The 20,772-nt window shown below is 47.9% G+C and overlaps 2 protein-coding genes across 2 annotated transcripts; one reads left to right on the top strand and one right to left on the bottom strand.

Moving 5' to 3' along the window:
• Positions 1–15,730: 15,730 nt before the first annotated feature.
• Positions 15,731–17,087, bottom strand: LOC122053421 (putative B3 domain-containing protein Os04g0347400). The gene is made up of 4 exons (XM_042615471.1): positions 16,824–17,087; positions 16,425–16,752; positions 16,207–16,349; positions 15,731–16,135 (listed from the first exon to the last, which is right to left on the bottom strand). The coding sequence occupies exons 1-4, from the start codon at positions 16,998–17,000 to the stop codon at positions 15,911–15,913; spliced, it is 873 nt and encodes a 290-aa protein (XP_042471405.1). The 5' UTR covers positions 17,001–17,087; the 3' UTR covers positions 15,731–15,910.
• A 2,465-nt stretch (positions 17,088–19,552) lies between these two features.
• On the top strand, positions 19,553–20,605 carry LOC122053420 (B-box zinc finger protein 32-like). Its single transcript, XM_042615470.1, has one exon. It carries the CDS (start codon positions 19,785–19,787, stop codon positions 20,445–20,447), a length of 663 nt encoding a protein of 220 aa, XP_042471404.1. The 5' UTR covers positions 19,553–19,784; the 3' UTR covers positions 20,448–20,605.
• Positions 20,606–20,772: the final 167 nt, after the last annotated feature.

The following is a 20,772-nucleotide window of genomic DNA, read 5'->3' as shown; positions in this document are numbered from 1 at the left end:
TCTCCGCCACAGTCTCCGCTACATGCTCCGTCGCCATTTTTGCCTCCGTAGCAGGCTCCGCCTATGCTTATGCCTCCGCAGCAAACACTTTGGCTACTTTTACCTCCTTTGATGCTTATGCCTCCGCAACAAACACTTCAGCTGTTTTTACCTCGGATGCAGCTCCTCAGCTTCCGCCTCCTCTGTTTGCACTAACGAAGATAGCAAATCCAAGATGGACATAAATACTTTTATTTTATTATTATAATTTATATTTTTGGATTATATATTTCTAATATTTTTTTTATGTACAATTACGTTGGCAAAGTAATTTATCCGATCGTTGTTCTTCTAATATTCATTTTTGGTATCGTCTGTTCTCCATGATGGATATTACGGTGTTGTTGAAGATGCTATCTACACTGCTTTGGGTTTGATGTAGTTTTTTTTTCATTTATAATTAAGAAGCAATGAAGCTCCGTGGATGTATGCATGCATGCCGACGGTATTTTTTTTGATTGATGAGGATATCTGTTTATAAATTAAATATTTTTTTTAAAAAAACAGACTATTCTAAATTTATTTAAAAATTTAAAAACATATATTAGTTAATTGACTGTTTTAATTATTTGAGCCATAATCTTTTATATATATTTTAAAGTTATTAAACTAACTTTGAAATATATATATATATATATATATATATATATAATCCGGCGGTAAGAATGGGGGATCCACTTCCTGAAGCGTCTCAGCTTGAGGACAGATGGAGGGCTAAGCGGTTAATGGCCGCGCCGAGCAGCTGAGTAGGTCCGAGCGGAACCAAAGATAACCCAGTCATGGGTTGGGGTTTCCGACGCCAAGGCGGGAGAACCGAATGGCCGAGCGGGGCGTCTGCCCGACTGGGACCGAAGGGCCGAGCGGTTGGTCCGTTCGGCCAGGACAAGGGCGAGGGTACGAAGGTTAGCCGAGCGGCCTATCCGTTCGGCTCAGAATATGGGATGTCAGCAAAGGCATGTCTGATGATTATGCCGTACACAAGAGTGCACGATGGAGGATCTCGCCGTCACATCATGGAGAGGTTGATACAGTAGCGGTATGGCCTTATGGACGTCTTTCTGACAGACCCATATCTGGGCATAGTCCTTCTGACAGACCCATACCTGGGCATGGTCGAAAACAGTAGATTGCTTCGATTGGCGCGCCCAGGCTCCTTGGAGAGGTCTATATAAGGTCTCCGTTTCTTCACCGGAGGTACACAGGTCTTCTGTTTCTGAGACACCTCTTCATCTATTTCCTCGCCTGATTTGAGCGTCGGAGGGCCGTCGCCGGGACACCCCTCCCGGCTCGGTTTTGTTGCAGGTTCGCCGGAGGACTCGAGGATCCAGCAGGGAGCGCCACATCCCCAGCGTTCGTTGACCCCTGGTTCGGACAGGATCAATTTGGCGCCGTCTGTGGGAACGCACCTGCATCCGAACAGAGACAATGGACGAGGCTGGAAGAATACACAATGTGGCACTCTCACAAGAAGAGTTAGACGCTCTGGTCGAGATGAGGGCTGCCAAACTTGTGGAGCAAAAACAAAAAGCGTCAGCCGAGCGGTCGGAGCAGCAAGCAACATCTGCGTCGGGTGGCCGAGCGGAAGCACCTCAAGCCACCGTCGCATTCCATCGGGCCTTATTCCGCACCCCTGAAGACGTACCAGCTCGGAGAGATAGAGGATCTTCTTCCGACGAAATGCCTAGGCGAGAAGACAGAAAGGGGAAAGCTCCCCGAGAGGATTCATCTTCCGAGCGGATCAATCGCCAATTCTTGGAGGCTATTCTACGAGACCCTTTGCCCAAGCATTACGTGCCTCCGACGATCGGCGAGTACAATGGAACAACAGACCCGGATTATCATCTGGGTAAGTTCGATAACACAGCTACGCTCCATCAGTATACAGATGGAGTAAAGTGCCGAGTCTTTCTTACCACTTTATCGGGATCGGCTCAACGGTGGTTTTGGAGGCTGTCGGACGGATCTATCACTAGTTTCAAGGACTTCCGAACGGCCTTCCTCCACCACTTCGCCAGCAGTCGGCGTTATCAGAAGACAAGTGTCAGCTTGTTCACAATCAAGCAAGAGCCGAGAGAATCGCTTCGAGCTTACATCCAGCGATTCGACCAAGTGGCGATGGATATTCCCACAGCTACATCGGAGACAATGATGAATGCCTTCACGCAAGGCCTTGTGGATGGGGACTTCTTCCGGTCGCTCATCCGAAAGCCGCCCCGAGATTATGATCATATGCTGCACCGGGCCAATGAATATATCAATGTGGAAGAAGCGCAGGCAGCCAGGAAAAAAGAAACACCAACCGAACGGGCTCCTCATGCCGAGCAGAGACCCTTAGCCACTCATCAACCGCCGAGGGGACCAAGGGCCGAAGCAACCCGCTCCCCTCGTGTGAGGTCCCATGTACAAGAGGTAGCTGTCACTCGGCCTAAGCCAAAGAAGAGATGGACCCCTATGTTCTGCTCCTTCCACCGGACGGATACGCACAACACGAGGGATTGTCGAAGTCTTCCCTTCGTGGCTAATCCCGTTCCTAGAAATGTCGAACGACGGTCTCCTTCCATCGACAGGAGACACAGGACCCATGAAGCCGACCGGACCCGCACCGAGAGGCGACATCAACAGACGTCCGATCGGCAGCGCACCGAGAGGCGATATCAACAGACATCCGATCGACAGCGATCTCCAATACAGGAGAATCGCCGAGCATCCAGAGAACGGTCCCGACCGGCCACTCGGGAAGAGGAAAATAGGAGCAATACTTCCCGCGGCGAGATCAATGTTATTGCTGGTGGGCCGACCGGAGGAGATTCCAACCGAGCCAGAAAGGCAGCGTCCGGCAGCTCCAGATCCACGCAGTCGGTTGCAGCCAAGAGCGGGCAAGTGGACCGGAAATCACTTTCGGGCCCGGGGACTTACAAGGAGTTGAAGTGCCCCACGACGATGCTCTGCTCATTAAAGTGGTAATAGCAAATTACACTATTCACCACGTATTTGTTGACACAGGGAGCTCGGTCAACATCATATTCAAGAAGGCGTTCGATCAGCTGCAAATTGATCGAGCCGAGCTACTTCCCATGATGACCCCGCTCTACGGGTTTACGGGCAACGAAGTTCAGCCGGTCGGACAAATCCGGCTGGCTACCTCGCTGGGAGAGGAGCCGCTCAGGAGGACCAGGACAATAAATTTTGGGACGACCGGCGCTCGGCGAATTCCGAGCAGTCGTCTCAACCTTCCACCAGAAGATGAAGTTCCCCGTCGAAGACAAGGTGGGAGAGGTACGGGGAGATCAGTTAGCAGCTCGGCGGTGTTACATAGAGATGGTCCGAGCAGAATCCAACTCCGCTCGGAAGGCACCTCGAATCGAGGTAAATGCTATCACTGAAAAGCCACCCGCCTTAATTTATGAGGAAAAGAGGAGGTGCAGATTCATCCGACCCGATCGGAGGTCACGACTTTTGTTGCCTCTGATCTGGAGGAGAAGCAGAAGGAGGAGCTGATCCAATGCCTCCGACGAAATCATGATGTATTCGTCTGGTCGACACATGAATTGCCTGGAATTTCGCCGAGCATAGCACAGCATGAGTTGCATGTCCGACCGGACGCTCGGCCGATAAAGCAGAGAAAAAGAGATTTCAGCGCCGAGCAGAACTCCATCATCCGAGCGGAGGTCGAGCAGCTTCTGGAGGCCGACCATATACGAGAAGTACAGTTTCCGAGTTGGTTGGCTAACGTAGTATTAGTCTCCAAGCCGGGCGGCAAGTGGAGAGTCTGTATTGATTTTCGGGACTTAAACAAAGCATGCCCCAAATATTTTTATCCCCTGCCCCGGATAGATCAGCTGGTGGACTTTACGGCTGGCTGCGAATTAATTTGTATGCTCGACGCCTACCAAGGGTATCATCAAGTGCCACTCGCCCGGGAAGATCAAGAAAAAGTAAGCTTCGTAACGGCCGACGGCACATATTGCTATAATGTGATGCCGTTCGGATTGAAGAATGCCGGGGCCACTTATCAACGCTTGATGAACAAAGTATTCAGAGAGCAGATCAGGCGGAATCTGGAAGTTTATGTGGACGACATCCTTATCAAGTCCGCCCGAGCGGCCGACCTCTTCAAGGACATGGAAGAAACCTTCCGAACGCTGCGCAAATATGGAGTCAAGCTAAATCCTCAAAAGTGCCTGTTCGGAGCAAAAGGAGGGCGTTTCTTGGGGTACATAGTGACCGAGCGGGGAATTGAAGCCAATCCCAGCAAGGTGAAAGCTCTGCAAGACATGCCGCCTCCAAGGAATACAAGGGAAGTGCAGCGATTGACCGGTCGGATAACTGCTTTATCCAGATTCATCTCCCAAACCGCCGACCGGAGCCTACCATTCTTCAAAATTTTGCGCAAGGCCACTAAATTTCACTGGGACGAGGAATGCGATCGAGCATTTGAAGAATTGAAGACATATCTTAATTCTTTGCCTATACTAGCCAAGCCGATCGGGGGTGAGTCACTTTATATTTATCTGTCGTCAACTGAACATGCTGTAGGCTCAGCACTTGTGAGGGCGAGCGGCGAAGAGCAACCGGTGTATTTTCTAAGCCACATTTTAAAAGATGCTGAATCTCGTTACACCGGGCTCGAGAAGTTGGCCTTTGCTTTGGTTCTAGCCGCTCGGCGCCTTCGACCATATTTCTTGGCTCACACCATCATCGTCCGGACAAACAGTCCACTAGGAAGAGTGATGTTGAATCCAGAAGCGTCCGGACGGCTCATCAAGTGGACGACAGAACTAAGTGAATTTGACATCCAATACCAGCCCCGCTCGGCGATCAAAGCGCAATCCTTGGATGATTTTGTGACCGAAGTGTAGAGGCCAGAGCCGGAAGCTATGTGGAGGATATATGTGGATGGGTCTTCCACTCGGCTCGGAAGTGGGATTGGAATACTGCTACTCTCACCCCAAGAAGAAAAGATGCACTTATCTGTCCGGCTGGACTACAAAGCCACCAACAATGAAGCAGAGTATGAGGCCCTCATAGCCGGACTGCAGGCAGCACGACATGTAGGAGCCGGTCGGGTGACACTTTATTCGGATTCACAGTTGGCCGCTCAGCAACTTTCTGGCACCTTTAAAATCAACAGCGTTCGGCTTAAGCTCTACGCTGAAGCCTTTGAAAAACTCAAAGCTACTTTCCGAGAGGTCCTTATTCGAAAGATTCCCCGAACGGAGAACCAGGTAGCCGATGACTTGGCCAAACTAGCAAGTTCTATAGTGCCGGTCACCATTCAGCAACCAATTGAAAAAGTATTGCTGGTAGCGCACGTCGACCGGATGGAAAGCCTCACGTTTCCAAGCGACTGGAGGACACCCATCATAGAGTTCCTCCGCTCGGGAGCCACACCGGCCGATCGGGATGAAGCCCAGCTGCTCAGGAGGAGGGCCGGTCGGTTCACACTCATCGGTGATCAGCTCTACAAGAAGGCTTTCTCACGTCCGCTGTTGAAATGCGTGAGCTCGGAAGACTCGGCTTACATTCTCCAAGAAGTACATCAAGGATCGTGTGGAGGGCATCCGAGCGGACGATCATTAGCTAAGAAGATCCTGCTAGCTGGATACTTTTGGCCGACCTTACAAATAGACGCCGCTCGAACAGTATCTATATGCCTTTCGTGCCAGAAGTATCACAACTTCTCCCACCGACCGGCAGAGGAGATGAAGACATCAACCGTCTCATGTCCGTTCGATCAATGGGGAATGGATATCGTGGGTCCATTTCCGATGGCGACCGGGCAGAGGAAATTTTTGCTGGTGGCGGTCGATTATTTCTCCAAGTGGGTGGAAGCCGAGCCACTAGCCAGGATCACCGAACAGATGGTCAAAAAATTCATATGGCAACACATCATCTGTAGGTTCGGTATCCCTCGCCGATTGGTTTCCGACAATGGGCGGCAATTCACAGGGAAGGTGCTAGAAGATTGGTGCAAAAGCTATGGCATTGAGCAACACTTCACGTCCGTGGCTTACCCCCAAAGCAACGGTCAAGCCGAAGTAGCCAACCGGGAAATTCTCCGTATTCTGCGCGCTCGGCTCGACCACGTGGGAGGAAGTTGGCCGGATGAAGTGCCGGGCGTTTTATGGGCCATCCGGACGACTCCTAAGGAAGCGACGGGCGTCACACCTTTTCATCTGGTGTACGGCGGCGAAGCAGTCATCCCGGTTGAAGTCGGCGTCGAGTCCGTCCGGGTCCAATTGTACGATGAAGGCAACGCCGATCGGAGGAACATGGAGCTGGATTTGATTGACGAGGAACGAGCCAAGGCATCCGTTCGGTTGATGGCATACCGTCAACGAATGAAGCAAAACTACAACCGCCGCGTCATTCCCCGATCATTCCAGGTCGGCGACCTTGTCTGGAAGAAAGTCAAACCGGTCGGCGACGTCGGCAAGCTTGAAGCGCCGTGGGCAGGCCCGTTCAAAATCATCGAAAAGCTCCGCTCGGGCGCATATTATTTGGAGGATGAGGACGGCCGACAGCTAGATAGACCGTGGAGCGCGAACCACCTCCAGCCTTACCGGGCGGGGTGAAAGGTGTGCCAATGTAAATCATCCTGTGTACTTTTTTCGACTGAATACTTGAAATGCAGAAATGAAAAATCAAGAGAACAAATATAAGGCATCGTCAACAAGGAACGAAGGCCCCGCGTCGTTTGGCCGGAGGTAAATGGGTCGAGCCAAGCGCTCGAAGATCGAAGACCCAGTACCTTCCGGATGGAGGTAAATTATCCGAGCCAAAATGCTCGACGAAGCAGACCCTGAGCTGTTCGGCCAGGAGTACGTTCTCCAAGCTAGGTGAAAAGGGCATATGGATTATCCGAACCAAGCGCCCGAATAGTAAAGGCCTCCCAGCCGATTGGATTCGCAAGCAAATGACCCGTGCCGTTCGCCCGGGCACAAAGACTGTCCAAGCGCGAGATAAGTTATGAGGGCCAAGGTCGCTCGACCTGGCAAGGAGTTAGCCTTAAAGGCCGTCTAGCCCAGATGTTAAACCGGAGAGCCGCGCCGACCGGCTATAAACATCCACGCCGACGAGCTCCGTCGTTAAAGATCGAGAGCCGCGCCGACCGGCTATAAATATCCGCGCCAACGAGCTCCGTCGTTAAAGATCGAGAGCCGCGCCGATCGGCTATAAACATCCGCGCCGACGAGCTCCGTCGTTAAAGATCGAGAGCCGCGCCGACCGGCTATAAATATCCGCGCCGACGAGCTCCGTCGTTAAAGATCGAGAGCCGCGCCGATCGGCTATAAACATCCGCGCCGACGAGCTCCGTCGTTAAAGATCTAGAGCCGCGCAGACTGGCTATAAATATCCGCGCAGACCGACTATAAATATCCGCGCCGACGAGGTCCGTCGTTAAAGATCGAGAGCCGCGCCGATCGGCTATAAACATCCGCGCCGACGAGCTCCGTCGTTAAAGATCGAGAGCCGCGCCGACCGGCTATAAATATCCGTGCCGACGAGCCCTGTCGTTAAAGATCGAGAGCCGCGCCGACCGGCTATAAATATCCGCGCCGACGAGCTCCGTCGTTAAAGATCGAGAGCCGCGCCGATCGGCTATAAACATCCGCGCCGACGAGCTCCGTCGTTAAAGATCGAGAGCCGCGCCGATCGGCTATAAACATCCGCGCCGACGAGCTCCATCGTTAAAGATCGAGAGCCGCGCCGACCGGCTATAAATAACCGCGCCGTCGAGCACCGACGTTGAAGATCGAAAGACGAGCCGGCGTCTATAAACTCTCCGAGCGGAAGACCGACGAGCCCCGTCATTAAAAATCGAGAGCCGCGCCGACCGGCTATAAATATCCGCGCCGTCGAAACTAATGACGCCAAATAACGAGCGTTCTCAAGTACTAAATTGACTAAGTCCGATCGGCCATCAGTTTGTCAATACTTCGCACTCACTGAATGCGAACAGCATAGCCAAGCGCTAAACGATTTCGAGGAAAACAAGTCAACTGATTAACCCGATCGGTCGTCTAGTGGGGAACACGTGGAGCTTAACTGATTCTACGAATAAGCACCAAAACAAACAAAAATACAAGCAAAGGAGCACAACTAGGCCGAACGGCGCGTACAAAAATTTTACATCCTCAAAACGGATGAAATACAGAAGGTAATTGGAGGAACTCGTCTCACTCCGGGTCCTCAAAATTAAAAAAGGCGTCCGGGATATCGTCAATCATAGCCGCCATATCTGAAGAGGGAATGCTCAGGTCAGCAGGAAGATGCCCACCCTTCTTCAGGTACGCCACGGTGACCTTGACCGCCTCGGAGAAAGTTGAAGAGACGTTGCCACCAAATTTTGCGCCGAACCGTTCCGAGCGGAGGTATTCTTGGTGCGCTGCTGCTAGGTGACTCGGCTCCCCTTCCTTGTACTTTCTGAAAGCCGCTCGGGAGGCAATTAGCGAGTCCTGGAGAACTTTCTGGTCCACCTTCGCTTTAGTGCGTTCAACGGAGCGCCCATCCCGTTCGGCAGCTACTTGGGCTTCCAAATTCTTAGAATGCTGATCTAGGGCTCGGACTTCAACTTTCATCTTGTCCAGATCAGCAATCGCTCGCTTCTTCCGGCTACTGGCACGCTTCACGTCTGCGTCGCGTGTCTTCACCAGGCCTTCAAGTCGAGCCACCTCCGTAGCCAGGTCGGCGGCCTTCTTCTATTCGGCCTCACGGGCTTGTTTCTCCCGCTCGGCCGACGGACCCCCTGAAACTTGGAGTTTTTCCATGAGGTCCTCTAGCTCGGCCAGCCGATGGCTGGTGGCGATTTGCTCCGCCCAATGCTGTGAGGAAAATAACAAAGTCATGAACTGAACAGTAGCATGGCACAGGAAGAAAAACGAACCTACCTGAGTGGCTTGCTGCATATGGTTATCGCCGAGCTGCTTGGGCGTCATGAGGGCAACCCGAATTTGAGCGTCCTCGAACAGCTTGGCGAGCGGACCCGTCAAGGTTATCTCATGAACGGGGCTTGAGGGCCGATCGGCAGACAGTAAATATTCCTCCGATGGGAATCGAAGGGTAGTCTTGACGATCGGGTGGCCGGCCGGCACTTCCTCAGCCGCAGTCGCCTGGCCCGAGGACTCCCCTATGGTTGAAGTCTCGCCCAACCGTCGTAAGCGACGACGAGTCAGTGGAGGAGAGCCAGAGGGCTCTGCGGTGGGCGAGGCCACTGAGGTCCCGATCTGCGAAGGCGTGCGATCTGGCGAGCCGACCTCGATCGGCGCTTGTGGTTCACCTTCTCGGGTCGGCGGGAGGCTAGGGTCTCTTCGACGTTTCCGCCGAACTTCCAGTGGGGGATCCCTGACCTGGGGGACTCCCAGCTCTGCTGGAGCAGAGGAAACAGGATCCGCCTCAACCTCCGTTGAAGCGGCTGAGGTAACTTCTGTTTCAGGGGCGGACTGCGTCCCCCCCTCTCCGGTAGCTGCCGGGCGACTGGGAATAAGACCCCGCTCGGCGAGTTCTTTTTTAGTCGCCGCCTCGATTTCCACGGCCTTCAACTTCAGATGATCGGTGGCCTTGGAGCGCCACATGACTTCAGCTGTAATGGAAGAAATTAAAATCAGCTAGAAAAAAAAGGCGAGGAGAGTAAAAAGTCCTTACTCATGCGGTAGGGGAGATTGGCCCGAACGGGAGATAATCCGAAAATATACAACACCCCCTTGAGAAGCAACTGGTCGATCTTGTACCACTGACCGGACAACCAGTTCGCCGCATGAAGGTAAGCCGGGTTGCTTCTGAATTTGCCGAGCTCCGGCTGGGTCGGCACGGCGGTCTGCCATTTGGTTCGAAATGCTGGCCGCTCGGGAAGTCGGATATAGAAGAAAAATTCCTTCCAGTGCTTGTTGGAGGTCGGCATATTATCAAAAAATTTAAAGCCTATTCTACTTTGGAAAATGAAAGTGCCCAACTCGGATTGTTTGGGGTAGAAGAAGAAGTGGAATATTTTGGGGTCAAGTGGGATACTATGTAGCTTAAAGAGGACAACCACCCCGCTCAGCAACCTAAAGGAGTTCGGCACAAGTTGGCCAAGCGGGATGCGGAAATAATTACAAACCTCCAAAATGAATGGATGAGTAGGAAATCTAAGGCCGCCCTGGAATTGGTCTAGAAAAAAGCAAATGGTGCCGATCGGCGGGTTATGGGGCCGATCGGACAGATCGGCTATAATTATTTCGTGGTCATTAGGGATCCCATACGTCCGAACAAGACGCCGAGCGCCCTCTTCATCAAACCGACTCTCCATGGTCATATACCAAGGGCCATGAACACCAACAGCGGGCTCAGAGGAGCTTGCCATCTCGGAGAAGCAATAAGATGGCAAGAAACCAGAGGAACGGGAACGAAAGAGGCAAAACGACTTGGGAGGACTTTGCAAACGAAGGGAGAAGACTCACTGAGAAGGAAACGGGCGGAAAAGATCACTGGTGGGATGGTAGCCGCCGAAAAATAGGAACTGGATCGTTGGAGGTCGCAGCAGAAGAAGAGGCGGAAGGACAACACACAAGCAAGCATGCGGCGAAGGAAGTAGACGGAAGCTTTATACGGCAGAGGCTGGTCGGCCTCCGCCGTCGGATGCAGGTCACGAGAGACGAGGTCATCATCTAACCGTCCATTTCAAAGTAATCGGCGTCCCATCGTACGGATTATCACCGCCACGCAAGAAGAGCCACGTGGCGCTGTCACCAGGCGCAATTAAGGCGCCCATACCACGCATGCTTCGGTTTAATGAAGAGGATTTGCGTGATTTTCGAGAAGATTTAGACAAGCAAACATCCACGTTGAGCGACAAGACCACCAAAACGAAGAGCCGAGCGGCTGAATTTGGCAGAAGGGCCGAACGGTCCCAGGAATATTATAAGCGACGGAAAGGCGGCGACCGCCCGCTCGGACACATAGTCCAGTCAGTCGGACTCACTGCCTCCTTCGACTAGATTTGAAGGGAAGGCAAGTGATCCGGCGGTAAGAATGGGGGATCCACTTCCTGAAGGGTCTCAGCTTGAGGACAGATGGAGGGCTAAGCGGTTAATGGCCGCGCCGAGTGTTAGGTCCGAAAAGATAACTAGATGGGGGGGTTTCCGACGCCAAGGCGGGAGAACCGAAGGGCCGAGCGGGTGGTCCGTTCGGCCAGGACAAGGGCGAGGGTACGAAGGTTAGCCGAGCGGCCTATCCGTTCGGCTCAGAATATGGGATGTCAGCAAAGGCATGTCTGATGATTATGCCGTACACAAGAGTGCACGATGGAGGATCTCGCCGTCACATCATGGAGAGGTTGATACAGTAGCGGTATGGCCTTATGGACGTCTTTCTGACAGACCCATATCTGGGCATAGTCCTTCTGACAGACCCATACCTGGGCATGGTCGAAAACAGTAGATTGCTTCGATTGGCGCGCCCAGGCTCCTTGGAGAGGTCTATATAAGGGCTCCGTTTCTTCACCGGAGGTACACGGGTCTTCTGCTTCTGAGACACCTCTTCATCTATTTCCTCGCCTGATTTGAGCGTCGGAGGGCCGTCGCCGGGACACCCCTCCCGGCTCGGTTTTGTTGCAGGTTCGCCGGAGGACTCGAGGATCCAGCAGGGAGCGCCACATCCCCAGCGTTCGTTGACCCCTGGTTCGGACAGGATCAATATATATAGTGTCAAATTCTCTAGAATAAGTTAATTTAATATATATGGTCTTTTCCATTTCTTATTCATATATAGCGTATTACAATTATAAAATTTACTAATTAGCACACAAGTCTCAAAAATCAGACTCATAAAAGCCTATGTTGTTGTGGTTATAACTCGGCTTTGAATACTTCCAACTACGTCATGGGTTTTAGGAGACGTTTTCATACCGAAGTCACTAGCTAGGATACGTTCAAGGATGGATTCAAGAATTATAAGTGCAATCGACATTTGGGGTATGGAAGGGCTGGGCTAAATAAGAAGTGGGCTTTAATGCTAATCTTAAATTTAGCCCAATTTCTTCTTCGATTGCACCATCAAAGAAGTGCAATTGAGCATGAGCTGAATTAGCGCCTAGGATAGTATTATATGGCCGTCCTTGGCTAAGCTTAAACGACTCCATCATGCTAACACCACATGTTCTAAACCCAAAGGTCCAACCAAGCCAAGTCAATCTAGGGCGAGTCAATTTGAGTTGATGTACTTTGGCCTAAGCGACTCCATGTTGAGTTAATTAGTTCAAGCTGAGTAAGGGTTAAGTCATTCTAAGTTCTACAAATTTGAGTACCTACGCTCTTGACAATTGCTCTTAGATGTGGCCTCCCATTTCACCTACTTTGACAAAATATAAAAACTATCTTATGTCGTCATTCTAAGCCATATTTAGATGTGGCCTCCCATGTGGTCTCTTGCAGACCGAAACAAATATTATTTTTTATTATTCATTGCTCAAAATATCGTATAATTAATATGTACATAAAAGCATTAGAAAGTATCAACAAAATAGTAAGTTTTTTTTATTTTTCTTTCTAAAATCATTACTGAAATTTTCACATATTCTACGCATAATTATAATGAAAGGATATTTAGACAGGATATTTTTCTTAATATCTATCAATCTCAATATTCCCTATTGGAAAGGGATATTTTAGAGATATTTGAAATCATCGAGCAATTTTTTTTTCAAAAAAAAAAAAAGAAGTAAAACAACTTTCTCATTATGGATGCTCTTTAGAAGGAAAGTATGGCAACGATATTTTTTAATACCTTACTTACACCTACTATATTTTTTAAACGGGAGACCACATGTAAGAGCACTATATTTTTTAATACCTTACTTACATCTCTTAGTGTAGCACCACATTTACTTAATTTTCATTATTATTTTTAGATAATACTTTAAGTAAAATTCACATTTTTATGAATTTATTTAGTTTTTTTAGTTATAAAAATAGTTCTATATTGTTATTAAATTTAATAGCCCCATATATTTTATGGGGGAATTTAATTGAGAATATTGATCAAATATATATTGGTCTATAAATTTTTAAAATAATTTACCTGCTAAATATCGGTAATTTTAATAATTTACCGACTATTTATTTAAAAATATTATTGGTTAAATATATATTTTGTTGTCATTTTTAAAAAATTGTATCAGCTAAAATAATGGTTTGTGAATGATACTTAAAAAATTGTATCAATAGACCAAATTAATTATTTTTAGTCTGTAATCAATATTATCAACTAAAGTATTGTTCATTTTATTTTGTTGGTAAATCCTAGTGTTTATGCATGCATCTGTCAACGTATTTTCTTGATAATTTAATCATTTAATTTAGTTGATAATTTATTGCATAATTTATTAATTTAGAGTACACGTACCTCCATCTTCTTCTTTTGAAAATTACCCATTTAAATTATAAAAATATTATTTATAAAATTACGTTTTCTTGCTTATAGTGTTCTTCTATTTGTTTTTAAAATTTATTTGATATGGCGCTAATTAATTAAATTTATGATTAATTTAGTTATAACATTGTAAATTTAGATACAATCATTAATTTAGTTAATAAGAAAAATCTCATGTAATTCTGATTATTGTTAATATTATAATTAAACCTTATAAATTATAATCTAAATTTACCATGTAAGATTATATGATAATTAAAATTAATTTAATGTGTGTCATATGTGATCCTGTCCGGAAGCTGAGAAAACGAACTTGTCGGGGGATGACGTGTCTGGAAGGTTGACCGCATCCCCATGACCCGGTTGATGAGCTGTCCTTACGTTGACCAGATCGTCAGAAGTCCTCCTCCGATCAACTGTACCTGTATCCAGCGACCGGGTCGCCCCGGCCTCTGGTACCTCGGTGCCTGGCTCAAGGGGGCGCCCTCGGATGGATGGATGAGCTGATCATGGTGCTGACCGAGTCGTCGTGGCCCCAACAATGGGATGGGTGGGGACCCGCTGATAAGCCGAATCTGATGGTGGCGATACACAATGGCTCATAGGCCGATATGCGGCACGCAGGCCGGATCATCATAGCAGTAATACAAAGAACAGAACATCATGGCTCGATGGCCAGAAAACACAATGGATGCATAGAAATACCGCAAAGGGCCGGATCTCAAATGTACAGCCGTCGATGCGAGCTGTCAGGACGCCAGAGCTAACTGTGGGGGCCGTCGGAAGGGGCGGCAGCGACTGCCGGCGACGGTGACACCACCTGCTAGAGGTGGCGGAGCCCGCCTCGTGGTGGTAGACGATGGCAAAGACCGTCCTGATGATCGGTCACAGTGACAACCACAAGCTGCTGTGGTGGATGCCGACTGGGAGGGGAAGAGAGACGAGCTTCCCCCTCCCTGCTCGTGGCTGCTGCGGCGAGAGGAGAGGAAGGAAAGGAGAAGAGCAGCGCCGACGGCCTTGCCGGGCGCTGGTTAAGGACACAAGAAGGAATAGCGCTCTCCTTGGCTGGTGGCAACAATATGAACCGATCTCCCCCTTCCTGCTGATGGCCGCGCAGGGGTGAAGCTGCTGGGGGAAAGGGGTAGAGAAGAGGAAGCAGGGAGCGCCGACGACTTTGTCGGCTCCGGCGGGGAGCCTGGGAAGGAGAAAAGCTTCATCGTGGCCAGCGGCGGAAATCCACAAAATCCCTGAACCCCCTTCCCTTTGGCGGCGCCTGTCCACCAAAAGCCCCTCCCCCTCTCTCTTTCTCCCCGGCGGCGGCGAAAGAACCCAGGAGCTTCTCCCTGGTGTGAGCGTGGAGGCCCCCAACCCCAGAACACCAGGCCCCTTTCCTCCTCCTCATCACGAACCGGCTGCCTCCTTATCCCCAAAACCCTCAACATCCCCCATTACCCCAATGCCCTTTGACCTCCCATTAATTCCTCCCATGCCACCTTCGTATCCGGAACAATATGAAAATTCAGTTAAAATTATTTTTTAATAGGTAAACTCATTTTGAAAATTTGAATTATAGTTTTTAACAATTTATATTTTTAAAAATAATTTTTACAAGAGACTGAACTGTTATTTCAACAGTTTGTTCTCATTGAGGAATCTCGAATTCCTCGACCTGCTGCTGTGTGGGAGGATCAATTTTCTAATGCTGGTGCTTATATCTATGTTAATAAGTTGTCTATTTGCAATTTTGATTTTATTAAAGTTTTTCGTTATGAATGACAAATTTTAGAATGAAGTTTAATTACAGGTCGGTTTAAAATATTAGTTTTACGTCCTAATTATTTTTTGTTTCAGAAAATAGCAATACCTTTTTTAAGGATAGATTAATTATATTGTTTCCCAAACAAACTATTTCTCCCAAAGAATCATTCTTAACTATATATATTGTTCTCTCTCTGCAACAAATCTTTTGTTCGTTGAAAAACGCTAAATTTTTAGAGGATAAATTAACATTTTCATGACATCCCAAATGTCTATAACTTAAGTACTTCTAAATCATTTTCGCTCAACCATCCGATCCTTTTATCTCTCAAAACAACTATGCTTTACAGTGAAAATTTAATAATGTTCAAACTTATTTATTTATTTATTAAACTTGTTCAACCTTATTTATTAGGAATCTTATCAAACTCGAGCTTAATTAAGATCCATCAGCATTGAAAAACTAAACAATCAAACAAAAATTTAGGATTTTCATGCATCCAACTTTTTGAAATCCACTAAGTAGTCTTTAGTGCTTCACCATGTTTGTTACTACATAAAAAAAGGTTCCATAAAAACATGCACAGACACAACGAGCATATCTAAAGTTCAAAATTACAACTAATTCAAGCACAAGTTGTAATTAAAGTACGTTCGCAAGCAAGCAGACAGATCGAAAGAAAACCGTGTGCAGAGCCAGAACCTCCTATGCCCTCTCGATCTTAAGACTCAACACCCCTGGAGATATGTATTCAAAAGCACATAGATCACCTTCTTTAAGCTTGGTCTCTCGGACCAGCTTCTTCCATCCGGTGGTTATGGCGATTTTCTCATTCAGACCAACCCAGAGCCGAATCGGCCACAGCCTTCCAAGACAATCCAAGGACATCGTCTCCGACTTCGTTGCAGGCACAAATCCTGGGGGCAGATACTGCAATATAATGCAACGACATGAATATTACACGAGTTTAGTGCTGTCTGATGAATTAATTACTCACTCACAATTTGGGCCCTGGCCAGATCAACGTTATACGATCGAAGTTCCCATTCGAATGTAGAAAGCCGTTCGCCTTTGCTCCTCGCTCTCTTCTGAGACCATTTCGCCTTCCTTTCAGTGATTGCCGTCTTTGTTGGTTCCTTAAAACCTGTAGATCATCAAACAATACAATGTTTACGTAACTGTTGGCACAAATTAAACGTGTAGATTTGACATGACTAACCTCCACTTCTAATCGCCAGGTCTTGCACAAGACACCTTGGAGCAGCAGAATCCAGGTCATTGCAATCGTACCAGATGCAGCATCCGTCGGAATGAAACATTTCCACTGAAAATACCGTGTTGCCTTCGTAATGGAACAGAACAGAGTTGCCCGGTTTGAGACCGTGAGCTCGCACAAATAGCTCCCAACCTCTGCCGAACTGCACGTCGAGTTCGTCCTCCTCGTTCAGCAGGACCTGGATGTGCCAAAAACTGTCACTTGGTGAAAACAAAGTGGCCATTTGCAGCGCACTCTCCTCCAGGTGCTTGACGAACCGACGAGGAATAGCCTGCAAACAGAGATACATGCAAAGATGATGCTTAGGGTAGAGGACATGCAGCAACAGGTGCGGTTACTTACAAGCATAGTCAACGACTCCGGAGACAGAAATTTTATGAAACTCGGGCGGCCCGTAGAGTTTGCACCATTTCTCTCAATCGATACAGCCATGGAGTCGCAGTGAAGAGGAGGGAGGGAGTGAGTAAACCAAGCAAATAACATCAACAAGCACATCAATCGATAGAAAACCAAGTACATATAACCTAACCTAAGTTGAACGGAGGAGCAGGTTAGTCACGCCGGCTCGCGAGGCCAGGTTTGGCATGGCAATGGCAATGGCATGACTGCTTTATTTCTTTTTCGCAGGAGCAGGGCATGCAATTAGTAGGCGTATCAGCGGAAGGTATCTCATATCTTGGCCCGTGATCGGGGTTGGCGGACGGCAAGGCAGGCTTCAGGTTTGTCAATGGCGTTTATACAGTGAGTGCTCTCTTTGTGCAGCAGGGGCAGACCTTGGATTAGTAATGAGTAATGGCAGCTAGCTGTTAGAGGGAGTTGGAGGGAGCTGCAGGCTTCTGACGCCGGAAGGACATGTTTGGAATAAGTAATGAAAGCTGTCGGAGGGAGTTGGCCTCAGAGCTGGCTCCTGTTTCCCGAGGACAACGAGTAGAGATATATATTCCTACAGGTACCCTCCTGAAATTGACGTACGGATTCAACGGTGGGTTCTGAGGCAGTAGTACGTTAACATCTCAATGAACCCCGGCCCCCTGATAGTTTATTAGTGAGTAGTGTTCTGTATCTAAGAACTTTGTTTAAGGAATTAGTAAAATTTTTGTGATTATTCTTTCCCTGTTTTACTTACATTGGATGACAAAACCAAGCACTTAAACTATTCGAATTCATAGATGTAGAATTTGAAGAGCTTTAACGAGAATTTGAACTTCAGTTATGACCTTTTAGATGTGTTTTGTTTTAATAATTGAACTAATCGTCGACAATTGCTTGTTTCAAGGATGATTAGTTATGCTAGTTGTTTGTCACCGTTTGATTTGAACTGTTTCACAATGATCTTTTAATTCTATCTTCCATTTAACTTTCTTTATAGCTCAAGTAATATCCTCCAGCTCAAGTAATATTTACATCTACTAAAGTTTATTTGTTTAAACAAGCTCGAGATGTTCACCCAGAATATCTGTTGGTAAGGACAATCTTCGAATCAACCACGGCATTAAATGTGAATTAGAGAAACAGAGTGTAGCGGCAAAGGGCCAATGCTTGCAACCTCGTTATCTGAATATTTAAAGTACTAGGCACGACTGTGCGAGATCAAAATGCATTTAACTCTGCAACTCCTAAGAAGCAAGCAAGTTCCGTGAAACAAGATCGACGCAAGGAAGAAAAGTTTAAAAAGACTATAGATGTGTTATATTAGGATATAACAAATTCAAAACATTGACTAGGAATATCAGGGAACGCAAATAACATTCATCCAAGTGTTGTGGATCCCAACTCCAAAACTATTTATTAATTTTTATCACTTTAGTCCTTTGTTTCATTTTTTTTCTAGGCAAAGAAAAATATTGATTTCCTTCTTGTTGAAGTTAGAATAACCATTGATTGAACTGGAAGACTACAAATCAAGAAGCTTCCTGCAAAGTTGCCATGGAATTATTTTCACCCCACTTTGAAGAATCAATCAGAGAATAAGATTCCGTCTTAGTATTTTTTTTTTCTCCAGCTGACTATTTTAAGCGCATAGAAATGACCCTCTTCTTCCTCGTAAGCTTCTTCAAAAGATCCGAAATATTATCTCCTTACCTGAATGAATTATTGCACATCCTTTTAATTCAGTTGATACAAATTATTGCACACCTGTATGGTCCTTGGTATAAAATTACAGTGTGCAATTGTTAAAAAATTTCAGGGAAAGAAGTTTTACTAGGGGATTTATATATTTTCCTCTAGTTGTTTGATGATCCCTTTGGCCTTACTCTTCTCAAAAAACTTTTTTTTTTAAAAAAAAATACAGGAGGCATTTTAATTTCCCTTGAACTATCTATCTCATATTCATTTGACCATGGAAACTGGAGCCGAGCAGCACAGGTGCAATGAACATGTGTTAGAGTTCGGACCAAGTGGATGATAACTTGTGGTGATTATTGAGGCGAAGAGGCAGTTTTGGAGCCAGAACATTCGCACGATACATACACTTCCAAACTAAGGTTTATTATTTTGCGCACGCGGAGGGCGCCCAGATCCATCTGCCTCGCGCCTCTGCCTGTCTGACACCTGGCTCTCCTTCGTCGTCGCCGACGTGTCTTGCCGTGTCGTGCGATGTGGTCGCCCCACGAAACGTATGGCCGGCGACTGAGACAACGCTCTTTTCGTGACTCCGCTGGCGCAGCGCCACTAATTTAATTACTAATAGGAGGGAGGGCCATTACGTCATTCCCCAAGAAGCCTTCAGATATTTTGCGGTGAAGCCGCCCGTAACTTGTGGCGGACACCGAGACCTCGATGAGCCCACGGCGAGGGGAGCCCTTTAAATCGCCCACGTCAAATAGATCTCGTGGCTCCGCAATTGAATTCCACGTCATTAAGGTGCAAAAGGGGTTCAACGTTTGGGTATATGAAAAAATAGCTCCTTTTATGCCTCCCCGTTGTAACGATTTGATCCTGTAAAGCGGCGAGTAAATTATGGCGGGCGTTTTGGCTACTTCACTTTTTTAAAAAAATTATACCTTTCATCATCCCGAAAAAGAATGAGACGATGGTTTACTTAATCTAAATAAATGATAAAATAGTATTGAAAATGTGGGAGAAAAAGGACGACTATAAATTAAACGAGAAGAAATTGAAACAATTCGATGTAGACTTGGTATGTGGACAGAGATGGCTCTACGCGACCGCCATAAGATCCCAAAGTCCCTCCTTTTCCATTCCATATATAATCTTCGAGCTCGGTCGATCGAATGCGAGCTTTCTTTGCGAATCTCTCTTCTGGTTGGTAAATATCGCAGCTTTTGAGGATTTTTGGAGATGAAGCAGAAGACGTGCGAGCTCTGCTGCGGCGAGGCGGCGGTGTTCTGCGAGGCGGACGCGGCCTTTCTCTGCTGGACCTGCGACGCGTCGGTCCACGGCGCCAACTTCCTGGTCGCTCGCCACCTCCGCCGGGTTGCCTGCGCGAGCTGCGACGCCCTCTGCCCCGCCAACCACGTCCTCGATCGCGCGCGGCGCCTCTGCGATTCGTGCTCCCCCGACCGGGACCACTCCGACGCGTCTTCGTCCTGCTTATCTACTTCCGAGTCTTCCGCCGCGGCGGCGGCGCCGCCTCGCCGGTCGCCCGCGGCGGTGGCGAAGAGGCGGCTCGGAGAGACGGAGGCAGTCCTGCTCGCTTGGAGCCGACGGATGGGGCTGCGGAACGTCCGGCGCTGCTCCGAAGCGGCGGCCCGGATGGCCGCCGAGTGCAGCAGAACGAAACCGACACTGCCTTTTAAAGTGGCCCTCGCGGCCGCGCTGTGGTCGTCCATCAAGCGCTTCGACATCGAGGCGGCAGAGGCAAAGTCGAAGGCCGGAGCAGAGGCACTCGGAGGGCTGGAGGCGAGCTCCGGCGTGCCCGCGAGACTGATTGTGACCGCCGAGTGGAGGATCGCCCGGCGAGTTCGAGTCGCGGACGCGGAGGGCTGGGCGGAGTGCGCGTAGAACGATGCCAGCCACATGTTTTGTACTTTTTTATAATTTAACCGTCAATTTCGAATAATAGTAGACTTGTGATGGTTTTTCAAAAGAGAAGTGTAAAGATTTATCGTCCTTGAAGTTTGTGGTTAAACTTTAATAAATAAAAGAAAAATGGTTGTCAACTGAAACAAGCAAGTTGATCAAATTAGATTTGTATATTTCATACCATATGTTTGATTGAGACACAGTAGCATAAAAAAATCATAATTGCGTGGTCCAAAAAAATTACATTTTATTTAGGGGAGAGTAAAATAAAACACACTGATAATAAAATTTGGATAACAGAATA

The sequence above is a fragment of the Zingiber officinale genome, chromosome 3A (genome assembly GCF_018446385.1).
Source record: "Zingiber officinale cultivar Zhangliang chromosome 3A, Zo_v1.1, whole genome shotgun sequence".
NCBI lineage: Eukaryota > Viridiplantae > Streptophyta > Magnoliopsida > Zingiberales > Zingiberaceae > Zingiber > Zingiber officinale.
The sequence above is the reverse complement of the archived record's forward strand: the minus strand, read 5'-3'. Positions and strand labels throughout refer to the sequence as shown.